The sequence below is a fragment of the Branchiostoma belcheri genome, unplaced genomic scaffold (assembly GCF_001625305.1).
Source record: "Branchiostoma belcheri isolate BF01 breed outbred unplaced genomic scaffold, Haploidv18h27 scaffold63, whole genome shotgun sequence".
NCBI classification, from domain to species: domain Eukaryota; kingdom Metazoa; phylum Chordata; class Leptocardii; order Amphioxiformes; family Branchiostomatidae; genus Branchiostoma; species Branchiostoma belcheri.
The window spans coordinates 1638274-1662554 of NW_017804276.1; the positions used below are offsets into that span (position 1 = coordinate 1638274).

Here is a 24281-nt window from a genome sequence, read left to right on the forward strand (position 1 = left end):
GAACAGTAGTTGTCAGTACAGGTACAATGTGCATGTAATGATGCATTGTACTGATTTCATCTAACATATACCAGTAGTTAATAAGTGAAGCCAAGTAATCAGAAAATCAATCATGACAAATTACAATGACTTGCAACAACTTCCTACAACATGTAGGAATTTAGAAAAACAACTTGTAACATGCATAAAGGAATGTTATTTGGGTCTATGTACTGTAGAATCTTTTATTTTGACACAGATAACTTTGTGGTAGATGTTGGATAGAGGTTTTTACAGTGTTTTAAGTTACTTTGCATTTGAAACAAAACTGTCTTGTTGTGATTTTGAGGTGGATAGGTAGCATGAACATTTCAAGATTAGGCCACGCCAAATTAATTTGTTGCTTCTCGGGTCACCCTGTCCATTTTTTTCTGATTTGCAAAAAAAAAAAAGTTTTTTTTTGTTCTAAATTAACTGCAAAATGCTCAGTGACATATTTTGGCCCCAACAGTTGAAAAAGTCCTTTTCTTCTTAGTTCTTAAGTTTTTCAATGTAACAATGCAATTTTGTTTCGTTAAAAGTTCAAAATTTATTGTTTTAATTATACACCAGCCTGGTATGTTTACTTCATGGCTCATATTGTAACATTTCTGGCTATCATGGGGTGCCTTGGCCTGTTTTTTTTTTTGCCCTTTGCCCTGTCGCTCCTGATTTTTTCTGAAATAATCTGAGAAACAACAAATTAAATCGGTGTGGCCTTACAGTACTGTACATGCATGCACCATCTGTGCTGCCATACTGTTTTACCCAATGTCCATCATCTGAGGTGGGAACATTTCACTAAACCTTGTGTCATTTCCAAGGGTCCTCCCTACATGCTCTCTAATGCTTGTCATTAGCACCCCCTGTTCTACAATGCTCGGAGAGTTGGAATAAGGGAAGAAACCCCTGGTATGCATAACAACAAGATTACCACTCTTGTCGAAGCCAGGGGAACCAGAGGACCCATGGAACATGCTGGAAGTGTGATAGTTAGCCCTGCCAGCTACCTGTCCGGGGAAGTCTGTAGGGTTGTCTGGAATTCCTCTGACATTGCGTATGTGGACCTCAAAGTTTTGGTCAACTACAGCAATAGGACAGAAGTCAACTCGTTTTCTCTGACCACCTGGATGACCAACAACAATCACTACTCCATCCTGGTGACATACATGTAACTCTGACACAAACTGGCCTAGGGGTGCTGCATGGGGTGGAACATGTTCTAGTTCAAGTATGGCATAGTCTAGTTCTGCATCGTAGGAAAGATAGTACGTTGGGCAAAACCGTGTACGGAATGTTTGCATGGAGGAAAAGTGAAAAGTTGCGGTATATCTATCTGGATTATTGTTTGTCCTCAGAGCAGGTTCAACATACAGTTGAAGGAAGTGGTAATTGGTCATGACATGCTTTGGTCCTACCAGAAAACCAGTTGCTGTCCCTTCTGGGCATACTAACAAACACACAGACTTCATTCTCTCTGTGATTGTAGGGAAGTCCTCATAGTCAATGCTGTAGTCTGTGACACTGGAGAAGTGTTGAACTCGGCTGGACAGCTGGTCGTGGAATTCTCTCACTGTCGTTGTACGCTGTGCCTCGTCTTGCCTGTCTCTGCTTGGAACAAAGCTGATCCCTGGGTACTTCTTCTGGACCAGGGCAGTCACTTCTTGAAGGATATCGACTCCTAGGTGTAACCTACAGATAAATGTCAAATACGACTTATTAGATTCTCAGTATAAATAATATACATGTAGAATTAATTTTGCATATTTTATGTACACATGCTGTCATATAAGTTTAGATTCTGCTGGAAAATGCAAATCAAGCCTTGGCCTTTTAAATCTAGTAGTACATGTACTTTGTGCATGTGGTTTCTCACATACATGTAACGCAGTCAGTTTCTATTTTGACTTACATCTACTTCACATAAATGACAGACACATTTGTCATGGGACAAATTTTTTTCACTAACTGTAATGTTTAACTTGAAAATGCTAAAAATATGCATTTTGTAAAAACATTTGTTACGTATTTGAAGCAGAGGTAAATTTAAAGGGTAGACGTGTGCAGCCATGAACATGTATTTTAACACTGATCTGAGACAAATCCCACAGGTAACAAAGGGTGATGCATTGAAGTTTATGACTTACCTGTCCATTTCTGACACAGGGCTGGAAGCATGATCATCAGATGTCTTACTTGCCAAGCCTGCTTGTTCTTTTTCTGCAAGCACATGTAACATTTGGACCTAGGGATGGCTTCAATTCCATAGCTACTATATGTGTATTGTTAACTTATCTGGTAAGTGTACAATAATGTCATGTAACTTGTAAGTTGCGATTGCAGAACTGGAATATGTGTCACTAGTGCAGTACAACTTTTCCTACAAAGTCCATTGTACTTGTAGTTATTTTTATTTGACAATTGTAATTATAATTGAAATTATGATATAAACCTAGACTTTTTCCCCATTTGTAATTCAAGTTGTCAAAACTGTGAGTAAACTTTACTTACGTATACATGACTTTGGTGGGTAGACAAGATCTGTGCTCACTTTTGGGACAGGAAATATCACTGGATACTGAGGGCATGGAACAGTCCTGGAAAAAGTGCAGAAACATATTGTGTTTTGAGACAATTTGCACAATAATTAAAGATTCTTGAATTCACTTTAAGAAATACCATTGATATACATGTGGTACTGCATGGGCATGTACTTACCTAACATCCTGTTGACATTGTTGCTCCAGAACCTCACCTGGGAAGAGACCTGGTTTGTCTTTCCACATCTTTGCACAGTGTGCACACTGGAGGAACAGGTCACACCTCTGTCCTGGCCAGTCCTGGATGACACTCTGCATGTCTCGATGAATGGAGAGGAATGTTTTCCAGAGTTGTGAGATGTCACCAGCGTGTCCAGGTTCCTGATCGGTGACTGGTGCACGTACAGATAGGTTGAAAACCACTTCTCTTCCACTTTCGTCATCTGTTGTTGATGTTGATAACAGGATTTGTCTGTTGTCTACCTCTGCCCACACACCATTCTTCCAGTTGACACGATGTGCTATGTGACGGTGTAATCTGACAGATGCTCTCTCAAACAGGCCTCTTGGGCAGAATGTTGGGAAGTGGTATTGCATTGTCAGCTGTTGGTAGTCATCGGGAGGAGGTTGGGGCCACATTCTGGACAGGTCTTGGGGAGGGTCAGCAGACAGATACCATGGGATGTGGAGCGAATGGGAAGATTGCAAACCAGGTGCTACTTTGGATTCTAGGACCTCATAACAAATGTCAAACTTGATCATGAGCTTGATGAGGCTTTCTATGTCCTCCTTGCTGAATCCAAGCTTGTGCCACAGGCACCTGACTATTGCTACAGAAAGATTCGCTGTGCTTTCAAACTCCTGCACAGCTCTGGCAAATCCCTGTTTGGAGAACTGCCCTACTGTGGAAAACACGACATCATTAAAGTCCAGTTGGTTTTTGATGTCGTGGTTGACGATTGCTTTGAAGATTTCCACCAGTTTGGCGGGACGATGAAAAATGAGATTCTTAAGCTTTTCATCGTCAGGATACCATGTGATCAATCCAACAGCATTAAGATAGTGAAGGGCAGCAACCAGCCTTTTATTTGTGACAGGAGGAGGACACATTGATTCTTCTCTGGCTTTCACTGTTTCAAAGGGGAATACTAGAGGCTGGTTGGCACTTGCATCACTTTTGTTCACTTCTTTCTCGCTAGATGCACCTACAGGTATTCCAGCAGCATTTGTTTCCTGATCATGTGCAAGGCATGAAGACACTTCCACACAGCTTTGTGTATCAACAGTTCGTAGTGCAACACTCACTTCCACATCACTAGCAGTATCATATCGACTATGATCTGATTCAATGTCCGATTCTTCATTATACATGTAGGACTCATTGTCTGATTCAATTTCAGACTCTTCGTCATACATGTAGGCCTCATCGTCTGGTTCAAATTCAAGATATAGTTTTGTGAGACTAGCGTCATTCAAGTGCACGAAATGTTGGTTGTCATACTCTACACTCTGAAGCATCTCGTGAAGGTCAAACCAACTTTTTGGAATAGTGTCTTGCCTGTTTGACCCAACTTGCTTGCATAGCTCACGAATGTCTAAACTTAAACTATCTATGCCACTGAAATCAGATGAGCTAACTATTCTTATTTCTACAGGTCTGTCAGGCTCATGCAGATTGGGAAGATTGTTCAGCTGGGTTTGAAGGCATTCTTGTCGGCGTTGTCTTGCAAGATTCCCGAAACATTCATTGCTCTCAATGATGTCAAGCTGGGATGTGATGTCTGCTTTCCACTTTGCCTCATCATTCTGTACTGTCTGTGCAATATAGTGCAGCTTCTCACCAATTTCTTCAGAGGAACATTCATCTTGGTGAGTTCCCACCATACGTATAGTGGCTCTTGGGACCTTCATTCGGACAATGTCTATCCAACACCCTATGTCTTTATGATGGGTTTGACGTGTGTACTTCTTGATGTCAAAGATAAGCAGGTAGGGAACATTAGGAGTAAAGAAGCAAGGACTTGTGAGGTGGTACATCTCATGACCACCAAAGTCATTGATCTGTATTTCCAGCCCTCCTTCTGCTGGCCATGTGTGCTGCTCCAAAATAACAGTACGCTGCTGATCTGTCGTGAGTTGTGAACTGCTATTCATCAACGTTTGTGCTAAGCTTGTTTTTCCTGCCATGGTTTCCCCCACCAAGACTAGCTTCTGGTAGCTCATCTTGTATGTTTCAGACCGTCTTAACCCTTTGAGATATGTATGAATTCCATCCATTCCCAGATCTAAACACACTTCCCTAGGTGGATGGGTTAATTGATTTCCTTCTAGAAGAAGTCTTGAGCCAGGCTTGTATAAAGTTCTCATCCTATCAAAAGTTAGAGGAAGACATGACACCTCGTTTTCTTTCAAGTCAAAATGCTCCACATTTACAAGGTTACCAATGTTTTGAGGAAGAAACTGCATCTTGTTATTTGCTACATCTATGTAGGTAAGTTTCTTACATCTACAGAAGGTGGATGGCAAGACTTCCAACTTGTTTGATGAAACATCAAAGTGCTCCAACATTACCAGATTCCCAATATTTGCAGGGATGTTCTGTATCATATTGTTTGCTATGTTTATGTAGGTAAGTTTATTACATCTACAGAAGGTGGATGGCAAGACTTCCAACTTGTTTGAAGATGCATCAAGTTTCTCCAGGTGACTCAAGTTCCCAAGAGATTCTGGAATTCTTTCCAGTCGGTTGTTGTCTATCTGCAATAGTATTAACCTTGAACAGCCCCCTATGCTTTGTGGTAGTGTCTTCACATAGTTATGAGACAATGATAGTTGTCTCATAGAAACCAAGTCACCTATGTTGTCTGGTAATGTGTCAATATGATTTAAGCAGATAATCTTTAATGTGCAGCATTGAAAGATGATTTGAGGGAAATAGCTTATTCCATTACTATTAATGTGCAGTTCAGTTAAATGGTTTCTAGCTCTCTCTGGTACATGTACTAAGTGTTTCAGTTTTTTTAATCTGTTTCTTATGCATACCAACTCTCTGAAACCTCTGCCAAAATTTGGAAGGTGATCTACAAAATATTTCCCTTGCCTATTGCTATTTGATATTTTCTCTAGGAAATCTAACAAGATTGGATCAGGGAGATTTTCATTTTTCTCCAAGAGTGAAAGAATATATTTTAGTGTAACATCACCTAAATGAGCTGAAAGTTGAGAATGAGAATACCTAGTCTCTAAAATGTGAGGTAAATATCGTTGCAGATGTTCCAGACATTCATTTCTGGACTGTAAAGGTATGAGGCTTACATGTTCATCTGACAGAAGGAAATAGAATACCAACATATCAAAACAAAAATCAATAGCAATTTTCCTTTCCATTATAAGTACATACACAACTTCATTCACCATATTATCAATGTGCTTGAGACTTTGTTTTCCAGTGGATAGATTCAAAATGAAGTCATCAAGCTGTGACACCTCTTCTGGCAAAGATTCAAGTATGACAGCATTGATCTCCAGTTTTTCTACACCAATCACTGTTATCAGCTGTCTGACTACTGTGTTAAGCATGCTGTGTTGCACATTTGAGTTTGACACAATTTTTGTGTATTTTGAATGAGAAGGAACCACTTGCTGCAAAACTGTGGTGATGTCATCAGCTGTAGCATCATCCTTCAATTTGTGCAAGATAGTAGACACGGCAGGCTCCTCTTTATGTTGAATAATGAACACATCAGTTGCACAATGTTCCTCTGAGCCTTGAAGCAAAGCACGCAGTAATTCATTTTCCTGGATATATTTAAAGGTTTCTAGTTGTAATGTCACCGGTGCATCTTCACAGACATCCTCCCCACTCATCATGTTTGTATGTTCTAGCCAGGCTTCAGTATACAATGGATTTTGTGACAGCTGTGATGGAATTGGGAAGGTAGGAGGGATAGTTGATCAGTAACTGTTTATGTTTTTAGCATGTTAATATTGTTAGTTTAGCATAACCTTTTACTACATCTAGAATGGGACCCTTTAAAAAGCATATTGAATATTTGCTTAAGCTAAAAGTCTGGAGCCTATATTTTTTCGAAACATCCAATATATAATAACCTTCGCCAAGAAGGTTAATAATGTTTTCATCGGCATTAATCTGTGTGTCTGTAAACATGATAGGCATTTAGAAGGCTTAAATGAATTGTCTTTATATTTGGTAGATGGGTAGGTCTTGATGAAACCTCGAAATTATTAGACTTTGGGCCCCCTAGTGGCTTGTTATGGGACTGCAGCGGAATTTTCGGTCTTGATATGCTAGGGGCACGAAATTTAAGTGGTAGGTAGCTCTTGTACGGTGGAAGAAGTGGTGTAGGTTTGGGCCCCCTAGTGGCTTGCTCAGGAACTGCAGGGGCATTTCTTTAAAAATATACAAAAGAGGATAACTCAAGAAACGGTTAACGGATTGTCGTGATTTTTGGTCTGTAGGTAGCTTAATTGACACTTGATTATGCAACAATTATGCAAATCTGGATGTTATTTGCATAATTTATGAGGAAATTCTATAAATCAGCTGCATTACATTATAGCACTATTCAAGCTTGTGACATATGTAATTGAGAACGAAACACAGGCAGATATTGATTATGTAAATTAAGACTTAATTTGCATGATTAATGAGAAAATGTTATAATTCCATAATGGTAACTGCCTGGAATTTCATACTTCGGGTATTTGAAAGTTAAGTAAAGGTGAACATCATCAAACATAATTTATTCAAATCAGGACCTAATTTGCATAATTTATTGGGAAATGATAGAATGGCTTTCTTTGTTGAAATTAGGTGGTCTTTTGGTGGAGAATATGATCAACTGATATAATCCATGCAAATAAGGACCCTATTTGCACAATCAGGAGGAATAATCTTTGTCAGTCATAAAGATTAACATCATTTGGCGAAGGTATGGCATCGTGGAACTCTAGTTCCAAATTTCACACGGTTCTATACACGGCCTTAATTTTATGCTGCCCATAAGTGCACCCACCCACAAACAGCACCAAAAACATCACACTTTGGCGAAGGTAATAGAAGGGTCATACAGCAAGGCAACAGTAAATACACCCGTCATACATGTAGCTGTGTGTGTTGACTTGAAGATTTAGATCACATTTTTGCCCAAACGTTATCATTTCTGCCCAGCTTGGAAGTATAAGCTACTAACGTTACGTATTTTGAATCACCCCCCTCCCCATCAATTTGTTAACTTTTCATGACTATTTTCATACTTCGCGATCGATTTTGTGAAGTCTAACGTGATAAATAACTATTTTCATACAGTCAGAAACCTGTTAATACTTTTTATAACCAAATGATCCTGACATGAAAGAGACAACAACTATGAAAAGTACGCAGAACGATAGTCTTACCCACCTGCGTAGCTGAGTTGAGTACCTTTGCCCCATTTGGAAAGTACCGTAAACCGAATGACTTACGTAAGTCTAGTTTGTATCACTCCGCGTATTGAGTCACACGGAAGTTACTTGTAGTACTTGTAATCCGTTGTCCTTTTTCGCTAGAGTGTAGCTTTATCTGAAAGTTAAAGACGTGTCACTGAATAAATACCTTTATCAGAAAGGGAACAACCAATTCCTATAGTGATGTTCAACAGTCTAGTTGGGTTGTACTACCTTACTACAAATGGGACTTTACATATGACCATGCGGCAGGTGTCACGGAATTAATTAGAGCAAGGAGCCGAGACCTGGGTAGAGGAGTAAATGAATCCTCCTTACGCATTTACAAGCTGTAATGTTAGTCACAGAGTTATTGAAGACTGCTGCAATGATGATTAGATGGCAATAATGCTGACGTTTGATTGTATAAGGTCGAGAAAAACACCTACCTACCTGTTGAAATGGGAAGTACCACGCCAAAGTTACCTTGTATTCATGAGCCCTGATTAAATAGTCCATTGAAGGTCTCGGACCGGAGTTTTTTTTCCCGTGTTCGAAGTAAGGCCATGTTGATTTGATTATATAGATGACATCCGCGCGCGCATGAATTTTCGGCCGTTTCCAAAAAAAAAAAGTTTTCAACCATACTGTAAATCATACAAAACAGTTGCAAAATGAGCAAATTTAAACCGTAAGTTGCAAAAAAAATATTTGAAAACGATGCCAATGTCGTAGAATGCCAAAATCAAACAAAAAAGACGAAAATGTAAAGAAATGAATTTGAAGAGTAGATTATTCGCCAAACGATACTCTTGTGCTCTTTGTTCAACCTTCATGACCGACGTAGATTTCATAATGAAAGCAACTTTTTTTTTTTGCAAAACTTTTTTTTTATTCGCACGCGCGCATCAGTTTTGGGGTTCCCAGAGGATGTCATCCATATAATCAAATCAACATGGCCTAAATCTGACAGCCCAGGCCAAACCGGCTGTCACTTCTGTCAAGAACGTGGGTCGGAAATTTATTACACTAGTTGAAAGGGGTGTCATGCCGCTACTTAATACACTTGATTGATTTATTAGTATCCTGCTTCCAATCTATCTGGGAGGTATTAAGGCCAGTATAAAGGTAAATTTTAAAGGTCATTTTTCTCACATATGGCTGCATAGAAAAACGACTTTCCCCAGGGTAACAGCTTACAACTCGAGGTAGTTTAGTACCTCACGATTCGAATCAAAAAACCAAAAAACAAGACTTCCGAGATCTCATACCTCCATGAAATATGGGCTTGACATGTAGATGTAAATTATGCAGATGACCTCTAAATTAACATAATAAACGCATCGTGATGTTAATTTTTGATTAACTTACACATGTCCCAAGTATGAAATCATTTACCGCTAAGGAGTCATAGAATTTTCAGATTACTCATGCAAATTAGGTCCGTATTTGGAAAGATATAAAAAGATATGTACACAGCCATAACAATATAAGAGAAATTGGGACGAAAACATATCAGACAAAGTCATGTACATGTTTCCCGCACTATTTTGAACCCTGGTCAGACATAAACTCCGACCCGTAACCTTACTCTGTGATGGCTTGACAATTTTGATCAATTTATACTTTCAGAACAGGTTACTAGTATCTGAGGAGCTCATAATGTATCTGGGTTAATTTTTTTTTTTTGGTGTTGGAAACACGTAGAACGATAGTCTTACCCACCTGCGTAGCCTTTGTTCGGACAAGTCTTGCAAAGACCGTAAACCGGACCACGCAAGTGTAATTACATGTAGTTGCAATTAGCGTTCTGCCATTTATTTACAATAATAATGAATGTGTTATCATTATTATTGTTATTTCAGTCTAAATCCTGTTTTTTTTTACAAGTAACACGTTTTATTATTTTGCAATTAAAGCTGTCATGAAGATTACTTGACTCATGCTTCAATCTTTACTTTTGAATTATTATTTGTATGTACGATAAGATGATAAGATTATGTGTTTGAAGGACTTTCCTTAACCATTGGGGGCAAAATATGAGCATTTTTAGTTGATTCAGAACCATAATCTCTTTTTTTTGCAAATCTGAAAAAAATTAAGAGGCGAATCCGAGAACCAACAACTTAGTGTGGCCTTGACATTTGTTTTTGTTGTCAATATTGTTTAGCTTCTGCTTTTAATTTCGATGAATTCAAGACTCGGTCAATGCCTTTTTTCTGGTATTGTCTATGGTGATTTATACTTTCCAGTCTGCTAATAGTATACAAGCAAATGTAATCTAAACATAAAATCTTCCATCCTTACACTAAATCAAACTGTGCTTGCTGTTGGAGAAATTTGCTGCCACAGTATTTGTTACCAGATTCAATAAAAATTGATGTCTGTACTTCGTTCAATGAAAACCTTATTATGTTATTGTTAAAAGTCCTAAATTATTATGAAAGTCAATAGCAATGTGGCTTTTGCCATGACACAAAGACCATGCCAACCAGGTACAAAAATATTCCTTTGTATTTTGACTGAGGTAGACCTTGCATTACAATCTGACTTGATGCCTACTATACATGTACATTGTACATACAATTTACCAGTTCTTTCAATAGAAAGGCAACACTATACAAGCAACAGACATAGAGACCTATAACCTAGAGACAATTCTATCATTACACATACATTAGGTATATACATGTACTTACATTTGAAAAAAATATGTTATTGATAATACATCTCACCAGTATTACAGTAGTGTACATGCATGCACCATATGTGCTGCCATATTGTTTTACCCAATGTCCATCATCTGAGGTGGGAACATTTCACTAAACCTTGTGTCATTTCCAAGGGTCCTCCTTACATGTTCTCTAATGCTTGTCATTAGCACACCCTGTTCTACAATGCTTGGAGAGTTGGAATAAGGGAAGAAACCCCTGGTATGCATAACAACAAGATTCCCACTCTTGTCGAAGCCAGGGGAACCAGAGGACCCATGGAACATGCTAGAAGTGTGGTAGTTGGCCCTGCCAGCTACCTGTTGGGGAAAGTCTACTGGGTTGTCTGGAATTCCTCTGACATTGCGTATGTGGACCTCAAAGTTGTGGTCAACTACAGCAATAGGACAGAAGTCAACTCGTTTCCTCTGACCACCTGGATGACCAACAACAATTACTACTCCATCCTGGTGACATAACTCTGACACAAACTGGCCTAGGGGTGCTGCATGGGGTGGAACGTGTTCTAGTTCAAGTATGGCATAGTCTAGTTCTGTATCATAGGAAAGATAGTTTGTTGGGCGAAACCGCGTACGGAATGTTTGCATGGACGAAAAGTGAAAAGTTGCGGCATATCTATCTGGGTTATTGTTTGTCCTCAGAGCAGGTTCAACATACAGTTGAAGGAAGTGGTAATTGGTCATGACATGCTTTGGTCCTACCAGAAAACCAGTTGCTGTCCCATTTGGGCATGCTAACAAACACACTGACTTCATTCTCTCTGTGATTGTAGGGAAGTCCTCGTAGTCAATGCTATAGTCTATGACACTGGAGAAGTGTTGAACTCGGCTGGACAGCTGGTCATGGAATTCTCTCACTGTCTGTGTTCGCTGTGCCTCGTCTTGCCTGTCTCTGCTTGGAACAAAGCTGATCCCTGGGTACTTCTTCTGGACCAGAGCAGTCACTTGTAGAAGGATATCAACTCCTAGGTGTAACCTACATATAAAAGTCAAATATGACATATTAGATTCTCAGTATAAATATATACTACATGTAGAATTAATTTGTATATTCTATGTACACATGCTGTCATACATGTATAAGTTTAGATTCTGCTGGAAAATGCAAATCAAGCCTTGGCCTTTTAAATCTACTGTACATGTACTTTACACATCACTGGTGCCCCAGCTGTTACATTGTAGGTAAAAGAAGTGCATGTGGTTTCTCACATGATGCAGTCAGTTTCTATTTATATTTCAGTCCATACCATGGTATGGATGAAATATATTGTGTTCTCTGATGTTCCTTCTCCTTCTCCTCCTCCTGCCACACAGTCAGAGGGATTCAACTCCGCCATCATTCAGCCAAATGACTTGAAATTTGGCATGGAGGTAGAGTGGGCCAATACCCCCAGGTGTTTTTTTCATTTTTTTGATACATGCCTTTAAAAAATTTTTTTGAAGGTTTTTTTGGGCATTTTTCGCCAAAAAATGGATTTTTGGCTCCTGAGCCCTGGTTTTACAACCAAATGATCTGAAATTCGGTATAAGGGTACTTTGAACATGTGTCTACAGAACAACAGTCACATATTTGGCATACACCACTTCCAAATGACTCATTTGGGGGACTTTAATGGCTATTTTCAGCAAAAAAAGGGCCAAAAGTGCTATACCCGTTCCATGTTCTATCTAAAGAATGGCACGTTCTATCTGCCGTTGGCCATGGAACAGGTGTTCCATTGCGGGTTACCTGAGGTCACATTGCACGTAAGTCGTGCGTAATGACCCACACATTCAATTTTATGTGCCTAAGACCTTCAAAATGTATCAAATCTCATCATTGTTAGTATTTGCATACCTGTAAGAAGATTAGTAAAGCTTTCGAGATTCAATGTGCTTGTTGTTGCATCTTTGTTCTCAATTACATCGCTACTATATAATTCATTTAATTGAGAATCTTTGCCAGTTTTACACTGGCGTAAGTTTGGAATAGTCCACTTTTGCGTGGGAGGGAGATGGACTGAAATATGCTGTATTTGCTCCCAAGCAAATGTCGGCCTCTCTAGTTTGACTTACATCTACTTCACATAAATGACAGACACATTTGTCATGGGACAAATTTTGTTCATTAACTGTAATGTTTAACTTGAAAATGCTAAAAATATGCATTTTGTAAAAACATTTGTTACGTATTTGAAGCAGAGGTAAATTTAAAAGGTAGACGTGTGCAGCCATGAACATGTATTTTAACACTGATCTGAGACAAATCCCACAGGTGACTAAAGTGTGATGTATCAGAAGTTTGTGACTTACCTGTCCATTTCTGACACAGGACTGGAAGCATGATCGACAGATGTCTCACTTGATACGCCTGCAGAATATGTCACGAAGTATTGTTCTTTTTCTGCAAGCGCATGTAACAATATCTGTCATTTGGATCAAGGGATGGCACCAGTTCCATAGCTACTACATGACATTGTGTATTGTTAACTTATCTGGTTACATTGTGCTAGACTAAGTGTACAATAATGTAAGTTACGATTGCAGTACACCTTTTCCTATAAAATCCATTGTACTTGTAGTTATTTTTTATTTGACAATTGTAATTATAATTGAAATTATGATATAAACCTAGACTTTTTCCCCATTTGTAATTCAAGTTGTCAAAACTGTGAGTAAAATTTACTTACCCATACATGACTTTGGTGGGTAGACAAGATCTGTGCTCACTTTTGGGACAGGAAATATCACTGGATACTGAGGGCATGGAACAGTCCTGGAAAAAAGTGCAGAAACATATTGTGTTTTGAGACACAATGATTAAAGATTCTTGAATTCACTTTAAGAAATACCATTGATGTACATGTGGTACTGCATGGGCATGTACTTACCTAACATCCTGTTGACATTGTTGCTCCAGAACCTCACCTGGGAAGAGACCTGGTTTGTCTTTCCCCATCTTTGCACAGTGTGCACACTGGAGGAACAGGTCACACCTCAGTCCTGGCCAGTCCTGGATGAGACTCTGCATGTCTCGATGAATGGAGAGGAATGTTTTCCAGAGTTGTGAGATGTCATCAGTGTGTCTAGGTTCCTGTGCAGTGACTTGTGCGCGTACAGACAGGTTGAAAACCACTTCTCTTCCACTTTCGTCATCTATTGTTGCTCTGGTCAACAAGATTTGTCTGTTGTCTACCTCTGCCCACACGCCATTTTTCCAGTTGACACGATGTGCGATGTGACGGTGTAATCTGACAGATGCTCTCTCAAACAGGCCTCTTGGGCAGAATGTTGGGAAGTGGTACTGCATTGTCAGCTGTTGGTAGTCATCAGGAGGAGGTTGGGGCCACATTCTGGACAGGTCTTGGGGAGGGTCAGCAGACAGATACCATGGGATGTGGAGCGAATGTGAAGATTGCAAACCTGGTGCTACTTTGGATTCTAGGACCTCATAACAAATGTCAAACTTGATCATGAGCTTGATGAGGCTTTCTATGTCCTCCTTGCTGAATCCAAGCTTGTGCCACAGGCACCTGACTATTGCTACAGAAAGATTCGCTGTGCTTTCAAACTCCTGCACAGCTCTGGCAAATCCCTGTTTGGAGAACTGCCCAACTGTGGAAAACACGACATCTTTAAAGTCCAGTTGTTTTTTTATGTCGTGGTTGATGATTGCTTTGAAGATTTCCACCAGTTTGGCGGGACGATGAAAAATGAGATTCTTAAGCTTTTCATCGTCAGGATACCATGTGATCAATCCAACTGCATTGAGGTAGTGAAGGGCAGCAATCAATCTTTTACTGACAGGAGCAAGGCACATTGATTCTTCTCTGTATTTTACTGTTTCAGACTTATCAGAGGGGAATACAAGAGGCTGATGGGCATTTGCATCATTTTTGTTCCCTTCATTCTTGCTACATACATCTTTCTTAGCAGCATTTGTTTCCTGATAATGGCATGAAGGCACTTTCATACAGCATTGTGTTTTTAGTGCAACATTCAGTTCCTCACCAGTAGTATCATCTCCGTCATCATCTGATTCAGTATCAGATTCTTCTTCATACATGTAGAACTCATCATCAGATTCTGATTCAAGTTTTTGTGTAGGAGCTTCATGTAGTTTCAAAGCCTCTAGTTCATCCAATTCTTTTAAGTAGGGTTGCAGGTCATCCAAGTGCACAAAATGCTGGTTGTCATACTCTGTGCCCTGTAGCATCTCATATAGGTCAAACCAAATTTTTGGAATAGTGTCTTGCCTGTTTGACCCGACTTGCTTGCATAGCTCACGAATGTCTGAACTTAAACTATCTATGCCACCGAGATCAGATGAGCTAACTGTTCTTATTTCTACAGGACTGTCAGGCTCATGCAGATTGGGAAGATTGTTCAGGTGGGTTTGAAGACATTCTTGTCGGTGTTGTCTTGCAAGATCCCCTAAACATTCATTGCTCTCAATCATGTCAAGCTGGGATGTGATGTCTGCTTTCCATTTTGCCTCATCATTCTGTACTGTCTGTGCAATATACTGCAGCTTCTCCCCAATTTCTTCAGAGGAACATTCATCTTGGTGAGTTCCCACCATACGTATAGTGGCTCTTGGGACCTTCATTCGGACAATGTCTATCCAACACCCTATGTCTTTATGATGGGTTTGACGTGTGTACTTCTTGATGTCAAAGATAAGCAGGTAGGGAACATTAGGAGTAAAGAAGCAAGGACTTGTGAGGTGGTACATCTCATGACCACCAAAGTCATTGATCTGTATTTCCAGCCCTCCTTCTGCTGGCCATGTGTGCTGCTCCAAAACAACAGTACGCTGCTGATCTGTCGTGAGTTGTGAACTGCTATTCATCAACGTTTGTGCTAAGCTTGTTTTTCCTGCCATGGTTTCCCCCACCAAAACTAGCTTCTGGTAGTTCATCTTGTGTGCGTCAGACCGTCTTAGCTCTTTCAGATATGTATGAATTCCATACATTCCAAGTTGTAAACACACTTCTAAGGGTGGATGTATTAAGGAACACTGGCCACCTCAATTTTGGAATGTCACTTTCCGAATTTTGAGACACCTATGTTGAAACCCCTGATTTTCAACTTTGTTATTCCTGGATGTACAGTGAACTTTTGCATGCCATTGGAAAGATCATGCTATCTTCAGTACCAGGTTGCTTTTTTTATGGTCAGAATGTACAAATTTATCAAGATATTTGACTTTAAAAATTGCAAGCCTGGCGGTCTAGAACACACACCGTCATGCCCAGCAGCTTAGCCTGGCAGTCCTAAACTTTAGCCCGCGGCCTGAGTTAGCCAGCCCGCATCCAGACCGCATCCAATTAGCCTCATGAACACCCCATGAAAACCACTGAATTAATGAGAATTCACATTTTCACACCTGTGTAATTAACAAGTTTGTGATAAATTCATGAGAGGTCTGGGCTCAATGGTTAGCCCGCGGGCCTGAACAGGCCTGTCGGTCTGTGGACAGGCTGGGCTGATGATTAGGCCTTATGATAGAGAACCTTCAGACTTTAAACACCAAACAGAAAGTGGGAAACAAAAATATGCTTCCAAATTGATGCTTCCAGATTGATGATGGTTTACACTTCACTTCATATCACTCCATATTAATAAACACCCTTCACATTTTCAGCTAATATTTTCAATAAGTGATTACATATTATTGACAAGTATGATGTACAGGTATGAATGATGATAACTTTCATGAATATTCATTTTGAACATTTTCTGCAAAAGCTTCAGAAATTTCTACTGGAAGAATTTTTCCTGTACATGGGAAGAATTGTTCTGCTATTAAGACTGCAAAAAGTCTCTTTCTAGTAGAAAGCTTTTTGAACATGTTTGAGGAGGTGGATTTTGCTCCTGCTGTGCTACCTGGGCTGATACCTGGGCGGGGTGTAACATTTGTGTAACGGTTATGACTAAAAAAGACCAGATAGCATCATAAAAGACCCTTGTCTCAGCAAGAACACTTCATATTAGACCTGATTGGTTGTGGTGTTGGAAGCCAACTTTTGAGGACACTTCATGGTCACTTACAGTTTCTGTTTGGCAGGTATAGTCCAATCTGTCCTACTATGGATGGGCAACTCCCCTGGCCAAATCCCTTTGAAACATCATGGGGGTAGAAATTTATCTTTTTTTTTAGAGAATGAAAACTTGGCTAAGTACAGGTCACAACAAAACAAGATGAATGGACATGGTTAAATAAACAATAACTCCATGGAAACATTTAAATCAAAAGGAAAACATTTGGAGTTTTAGTGCCATAATCCTGCCATGTATAAGCCTCAGCCGATGTACACTGAAAACATAAAAAGCAAGGAATCGATCCTCAATTTGCAACATGAACTTGCTTTCAGTGCAAGGAGTTGTACAATGCTTTAGGAAATTCATGTTACATTTTCTTTTGTAATTATTCTGTTCCTGCACCTTTGTCATGCGGGTCATACCTCAGGTCACCTATTGTTCCAGGCATGCAAATGACCACTGTCCAATTATCAAATTAGAGAGTCTGGTCGGGCTACCCTGACATGGGTGCACTGGCACTGGCTCAATAGCCCGAAAAAATATCCTATCAGAAAATCTCATGACATTGTAATGACAGTGTCAGATGGCCTAGGTTCACACGCTGAGAACCATGTCTTGGCCAAATCTTTCTATCCCACAACTAGTTTGTAGTGTCATGATTAGATTAGATTTAGATTATGAACAAAAAATTAATGATGAGAATCTTTACAGGATTTGTAATAAGTCTAAATTACAATTTAATTGGAAGTGCTTGCCCAAGGCCTAGAGTCAATTCTATATTGCTATATTCCACATTACAAATTGTAACCATTTCGAAAAAAAACACAATGTTTCTAGATAATTTCAAAGTATGACTTAAAAAAAGTAGAAAATTTTCTAATTGTTACAATATTTGTGAAACATCTCAAATAGGTTATATATATAATGAAAAGAGCTGTTCATTCAGTTTGGATATTTCCCAAAAATTTAGGAACAGAACGTAAAATGCTTGTACAGCGCAGGATGTACATGTATGATAGCAGACCAGGTAGCCTGGGTGTAAGAAACAGGGGCGAGCTGTAGCGCCTATAACCCCCCCACTGTTACATGGGTACCAGACTGCTGCCAGGCTAGCTCCTTGGCTCCTGGAGGGCCAACATTTGCCCAAGGAAATGTCACCATAGAGTGATAATAGACATCCGTCAATAAGCCTATGAATTACATTGTGAACGCTTGTTATCCCCTAGACACAAGAACACAGTTTCTTTAAAAATGGGTGACAAAAGGGGAGGGGAGATGATTATGATAAAATTAACAAGTTCTAACTTCCAAGCAACAACTTGAAGTTAGTCTCCAGTCAGAATCTGATCAATGTTAGACGTGTTTACAACTGGAGAAAGGGGATGCTTTTGGAAGCAAAAGCATTCATTGAGTTATCAGACTGCATGAATTGTCATGACATACAAAAAATCAGATGATCATTGATCAATTACTAAGGTGACCTTGAGAGAATATTGAGGTAATGTTGTAATTTTGTAGAACAGGATTCTTCTTCAAGTGAATGAGTCTGAGAAACAAGTAATGACATTATATTTAGTCTCTATGGCCGGCCAACTCCTCTGGCCAATGATGTTCCCCTTAGCCGATTGCTACTTATTTATTTAGCCTGCAAAGGAGTCTGGTGGAGACTACATTACATGTATATTGGTGTGGCCTAACAGTTGTATATATTTATTATACAGTTATTCCTGCCGAAATTTCTAGGAAGGATTCTATCTGCAGGAATCTACAATGTCTTAGTAGGTTTTTCCTGCAGAAATTTCACAATAGCTAGACTTAGTTTCATCCCGCATAACAATTGTTCCTTGATCAGAATAATTACCTGAAAACTGTTGAACCATGGTTGAACAGAAATGGACTGAGGATTTTATAACTCCATTGCTTGAAAGCAGGTTTAAGTTGCAATGCATGTATTAGGCTTCTTGCTCATATTATATAGTACTAGAATTTTGTCCGGCAAAACTGTCTGTAACATAATTTTCCCAATGTTTCAACTGAACTGAACTGAACTTCAATGACATTCAGGATGCTCATGAGAAAAAATTGTTTCATTTTCTACCCCTAGCTGGTACAGAACGTGTTTGTAAGCTCTTCTTTCTTTTTTGTGGTCTACATGTAGTTGAAAGAGCATGCGAAGCTGAGTGATTGAGTGAGTGAGTGAGGTTGAAAGCGGCAAAAATGTACAACACTGTTAACAGATGGGTGTGGATTATGCTCTCCTTCCTTATTTTCTGCTCTGAGAATGAAGTTTTACACATCACTTGGATCAGACCGCGGGCTGAAATGTAGTCCGTGAGGTCTGAATCCTTACCCCACCAGGCTGAAATTGGCACAGACAGTCTGCAAACATCAATCAATTCACGCCTTCCATGCCATTGTTTTGGGCTTTTTGCACCTCTTTGACCAGAAATTCCAGACCGCGGGCTGAAGTTAGGCTGACGGTCTGAATGGTTTTTGAGTAAATCAGCCCGCGGGCCGGGATTCTACACATGTAGTCTAGTGCCTTAGACAAGGTCCTGTAATTAAAACTTGCGGGCTAGTTGTTAGGCCTGACGGGCTGTTAGGAAAGACCACCGGTCTGCTTGTATTTATTATTAATGATATCTTAAGTTATGAACACTGCAGAACAATAATTTTCATATCACTGTGCTCATTACACCAAGAGCTACACACTGATGTGAAACTTGAATGTTGAAAATCAATTTTTACTTGAGTTTCCAAATGCCTTGTGACTTTCCAAAATTGATGCGACCAGTGTTAAGGGATTTTCTATTAGGACAAGTTTTGAGGTTGACTTCCTCAGAGTTCTCATCCTATCAAAAGTTAGAGGCAGACATGATACTTTGTTTGCTTGCAAGTCAAAGTGTTGCACATGTTCCAGATTCCCAATGTTTAGAGGGAGAGCCTGTAACACATTGTTTGCCATGTTTATGTAGGTCAGTTTCTTACAGCTACAGAAGGTGGATGGCAAGACTTCCAACTTGTTTGATGAAGCGTCAAAGTGCTCCAACATTACCAGATTCCCAATACTTGCAGGGATGTTATATATCGTATTGTTTGCTATGTTTATGTAGGTAAGCTTATTACATCTACAGAAGGTGGATGGCAAGACATCCAACATGTTTGAAGATGCATCAAATTTTTCCAGGCAACTCAAGTTCCCAATAGATTCTGGAATTCTTTTCAGTCTGTTGTGGTCCATCTGCAATATTGTTAACATTAAACAGCCCCCTATGCTTTTTGGTAGTGTCTTCACATGGTTATGAGACAATGATAATTGTCTCATGGAAACCAAGTTACTTATATTGTCTGGTAACATGTCAATATAATTGTCATTTAAGAAGATAGCCTTTAATGTGCTGCATTGAAAGATGATTTGAGGGAAATAGTTTATTCCATTAATGTGCAGTTCAGTTAAATGGTTTCTAGCTCTCTCTGGTACATGTATTACTAAGTTTTTCAATGTTTTAAATCTGTTTCTTATACATACCAACTCTCTCAAATTTCTCGGAAATTTCTCTTCTAGAAATAGTAGATCATGTCTCCTCCGAAATTTCTTTGAAAGGGGATGTAAATTCTCTTCTAGAAGTAGTAGATCATGTCTCCTCCGAAATTTCTTTGAAAGGGAATGTAGAACACGTTCTAGGAAATCTGACATGATTGGATCAGGGAGACATTCATTCTTCTCCACAAGTGAATGAATATATTTCAGTGAAACATCACCTAAATGAGCTGAAAGTTCCACAGAGTGCCTATAGCTAGTCCCTAAAATGTCACATAAATATTTTTGAAGATCTTTCAGATATTCAATTATGGACTGTATAGGCATGTGGCTTACATCTAACAGAAGGAAATATAATACCAGAATATCAAAACAAAAATCAATAGGAATTTCCCTTTCCTCCATATATAAGGCCATCCACAACTATAGTCATCATATTATCAATGTGCTTGAGGCTTTGTTTGATATCAATGCCGGTGGATAGATTTAAAATGAAGTCATCAAGCTGTGACACCTCTTCTGGCAAAGATTCAAGTATGACCTCATCAATCTCTAGTTTTTTTACACCAGTCACTGTTATGAGCTGTCTGACTACTGTGTTAAGAATGCTGTGTTGCACATTTGAGTTTGACACAATTTTCATGTATTTTGAATGAGGAGGAACCACTTGCTGCAAAACTGTGGTGATGTCATCAGCTGTAGCATCATCCTTCAATTTCTGCAAGATAGTAGACACGGCAGGCTCCTCTTTATGTTGAATAATGAACACATCAGTTGCACAGTGTTCCTCTGAGCCTTGAAGCCTAGCCCGCAGTAATTCATTTTCCTGGATATATTCAAAGGTTTCTACTTGTAATGTCACCAGTGCATGCTCACAGACATACTCCCCACTCATCATGTCAGACTACGGTTGGTATGTTCGAGCAAGGCTTCAGGAAGTATAGGGGATTGTTTGACAGCTCTGCTGGGAAGGTAGGAGGGATAGTTGATCAATTTATGTTTTTAGCATGTTATCAATCTCAGTTTAGCATAAAAATTTACTCCATCTAGATTGGAAAAAGCATATTTTTTTATTCATCAAAACATGAAAACATAACAAGGACAGTGTGGCACTGCACTCAAGTTTACAACTTATATTAATAGCGCCACACAACAAAAAAGTACAATTAACATTTAAATACACAAAGTTGACATGTCAGTGCGCCGTAGTCCCGCCACCCCAAGACATTAACAATGTTAATGCTAACAAAGTTATTTGAAAATCACGATTACGTGGTAGCCTCCTATATCTCATTGGCGGAAACACATCCGCCAATCAGAGCTAGGAGGAGAATTTAAGCCCATTAACACAAGTAGTATTTGGACTTCTATATCTAATTGACTGTTAGAAACAGTCAAGCAGAGCTAGAAGCGCTTGGTATCTCCAATGTAAGTCTGAGTGAGTAGCATATTGAATATTTGCTGAAGCTAAAAGGCTGGAGCGTCTATTTTTTCTAAACATCCAATATATAATTCCAAATTTCATACTATTCCATATACGGCTTTAATCTTATACTGCCCACAAGTGCACCCACCCACAAACAAACGGCACCAAAGACATTATAAAGACATTACATCGGCGAAGGTAATAAAATGCCATACAGCATGGCAACAGTAAATACACCCGTCATATAGCTGTGCGTGTTGACCTCAAGATTTAGATCACATTCCTCATACGTTATAATTTTCTGCCCAGCTGGGAAGTATAAGCTACTACGTACTTCGAATCACCCCCCTCCCCATCAATTTGTTAACTTTTCTTGGTTTGTCATATAACGATTAATTTTGTCATATAACGATTAATTTTGTGAAGTCTAACGTGATAAATAACTATTTTCATAAAGTCAGAAACCTGATAATACTATTCAGAACCAAATGATCCTTATATGTAAGAGACAACAGCTATGAAAAGTCCGGAGAACGATAGTCTAATTAATTACCCACCTGCGTAGCTGAAAGTTGCCTTTGTCAACCTTTGTCCCCTTTGGAAAGTACCAAAAACCGAACGACTTACGTAAGTCTAGTTTGTATCAGTCCGCGTATTGAGCCACACGGAAGTTTACTTGTAATCCGTTGTCCTTTTTCGCTAGAGTGTAGCTTTATCTGAAAGTTAAAGACGTACCACTGAAGACCTTTTATATATCAGAAAGGGAACAAGTAATTCCTATAGTGATGTTTAACAGTCTAATTGGGTTGTATTAATTTTGTTCTTTGTGCCCACCGCTGCGACTTACAAATGGGACTTTACATATTACTGCTAAAGTCTCCCAACCCATTTATTTTTCAAAGAGTCGGACATTTCATCTCCTACTGCCTCCTGAGAAGCAGTCAAACTCCCTAATAGCATGACAAGAATACTAAGTAGTTGAATAGAATAGATTAGAATAGCAGTTACCTTGTTCCTCTTACCTGTTCATATATTGCATAAAACTGTTTATCCTGTAGCTGTATGCATACCAACATTATTAGATTTAAGTAGAGATAGTAGGTTTGATAAGTATATCGTACACGTAGAACTTCATGTTAGCAAATACTAGTAGTCTTATATCACCACATTTTTCTTGTCAATATCTGTTTGCAGTTAGCCCTCGGGCATGAACTTGCAATAAACCACTCTTATTAAAGAAAGGAGGGTAGAGGGGTACAATGTAAATGGATCCTCTGGGTGCATTTACAAGTTGTTATGTTGGTCACAGAGTTATTAAAGCTGCAATGATGATCAGATGGCAATAATGCTGACGTTTGATTGTATAAGGTCGAGAACCGGGGGTGATTTTTCACTCCATGTAGACGTGCTAATTGACAAGCAAAAGTGTTACAGTAAATTTGCAGCTTGCCTATGTTGCGTTGATGGCGACCGTTAAAGCTGACTTAATGCCCTTTACAGGTCGGGAGAAAAACAGCTTAGTACCTACCTGTCTGTTGTAGTTCTTCTTCGTCAAATGGGAAGTTCGAATTCAGAGTTGACCTGTGTGCCTTTTTGTGCCCTGTATACATGAGCCCTGACCAAATAGTCCCTTTATGACTTTCTTTAGGAAGTCATACTTTCAAAAAAAGTTTATTATTTTACGTGCTCAAAAAGTATTTCAGAGTAATTTCAGTGGTTTTGCTTTTGATATTACAACAAAAATTGAACAATATCAAAGGTCTTTATTCACTTGGTCACGTACGCCGTTTTGGGGGTGTATTAAGAAATGGGCCGCGGCGGATCATATGATGCAGGCAAATATTTACGAATACCTTGCTTTGAGAGCAGTCCAAATTCCACTTTCACCTGGCATACCACAAAATGTTTATTACCTAACAATGACTACGTTGAGTGTTTTTGTTCCTCAATGCCTCAATAGTGGTCAATATTGACCGATGGAGGCCGGCCATATACATGCAAGTGTATGTGTGCGTGCGTGTTTGTGTGTTCGTGTGTGTGTGTGTACATGTGTGATGTATGTGTGTGTGTGTGTGTGTGTGTGTGTGTGTGTGTGTGTGTGTGTGTGTAATGTATGTATATGTGTGTGTGCGTGTATATGTGTGTGTGTGTGTGTAATGTATGTGTGTGTGTGTGTGTAATGTATGTATATGTGTGCGTGTGTGTCTGTGAGTTCGTGTGTGTGTGTGTGTGTAATGTATGTGTGTGTGTGTGTGTGTGTGTGTGTGTGTGTGTGTGATGTATGTGTGTGTGTGTGTGTCTGTGTGTGTGTGTTTGTTTGTTTGTTTGTATCGCAATGATGGTGAAATGACCGCATAGTTTTATTTTATTTAATTTTTTTGCACAAATAAAAGCATTTTAGGTTAATATTTCTTGTTCTGGACATCCGATAGCCACGACTCATTACCTTGAAGTTCGTTCGTCGAAAAGGTTATGTTGCATAAATGTATGCTGTGTAATCCACCACTGATTATTCTTTTGCTGATGTCTCTTTTACAGGGGTCGTCATCAGGAGTC

At 39.2% G+C, this 24281-nt stretch overlaps 1 protein-coding gene across 1 annotated transcript; it reads right to left on the bottom strand.

The window, feature by feature from the left end:
- Positions 1–673: 673 nt before the first annotated feature.
- Positions 674–23335, bottom strand: LOC109483213 (malignant fibrous histiocytoma-amplified sequence 1 homolog). The gene is made up of 7 exons (XM_019786192.1): positions 23254–23335; positions 19868–20232; positions 19560–19729; positions 13605–15728; positions 13404–13489; positions 13027–13117; positions 674–1710 (listed from the first exon to the last, which is right to left on the bottom strand). The coding sequence occupies exons 1-7, from the start codon at positions 23333–23335 to the stop codon at positions 783–785; spliced, it is 3846 nt and encodes a 1281-aa protein (XP_019641751.1). The 3' UTR covers positions 674–782.
- Between the last annotated feature and the right edge of the window lie 946 nt (positions 23336–24281).

Excerpts from the sequence above, each read along its gene's own strand:
- LOC109483213 (XM_019786192.1), bottom strand. The coding sequence starts at position 23,335 with ATGTATACAGGGCACAAAAAGGCACACAGGTCAACTCTGAATTCGAAC. Across the intron at positions 19,730-19,867 it reads GATGTAATAAGCTTACCTAC|ATAAACATGGCAAACAATGT; the intron begins ATAAACATAGCA and ends AAACTGACCTAC. Across the intron at positions 1,711-13,026 it reads CCTGTGTCAGAAATGGACAG|GTTACACCTAGGAGTCGATA; the intron begins GTAAGTCACAAA and ends ATTTATCTGTAG.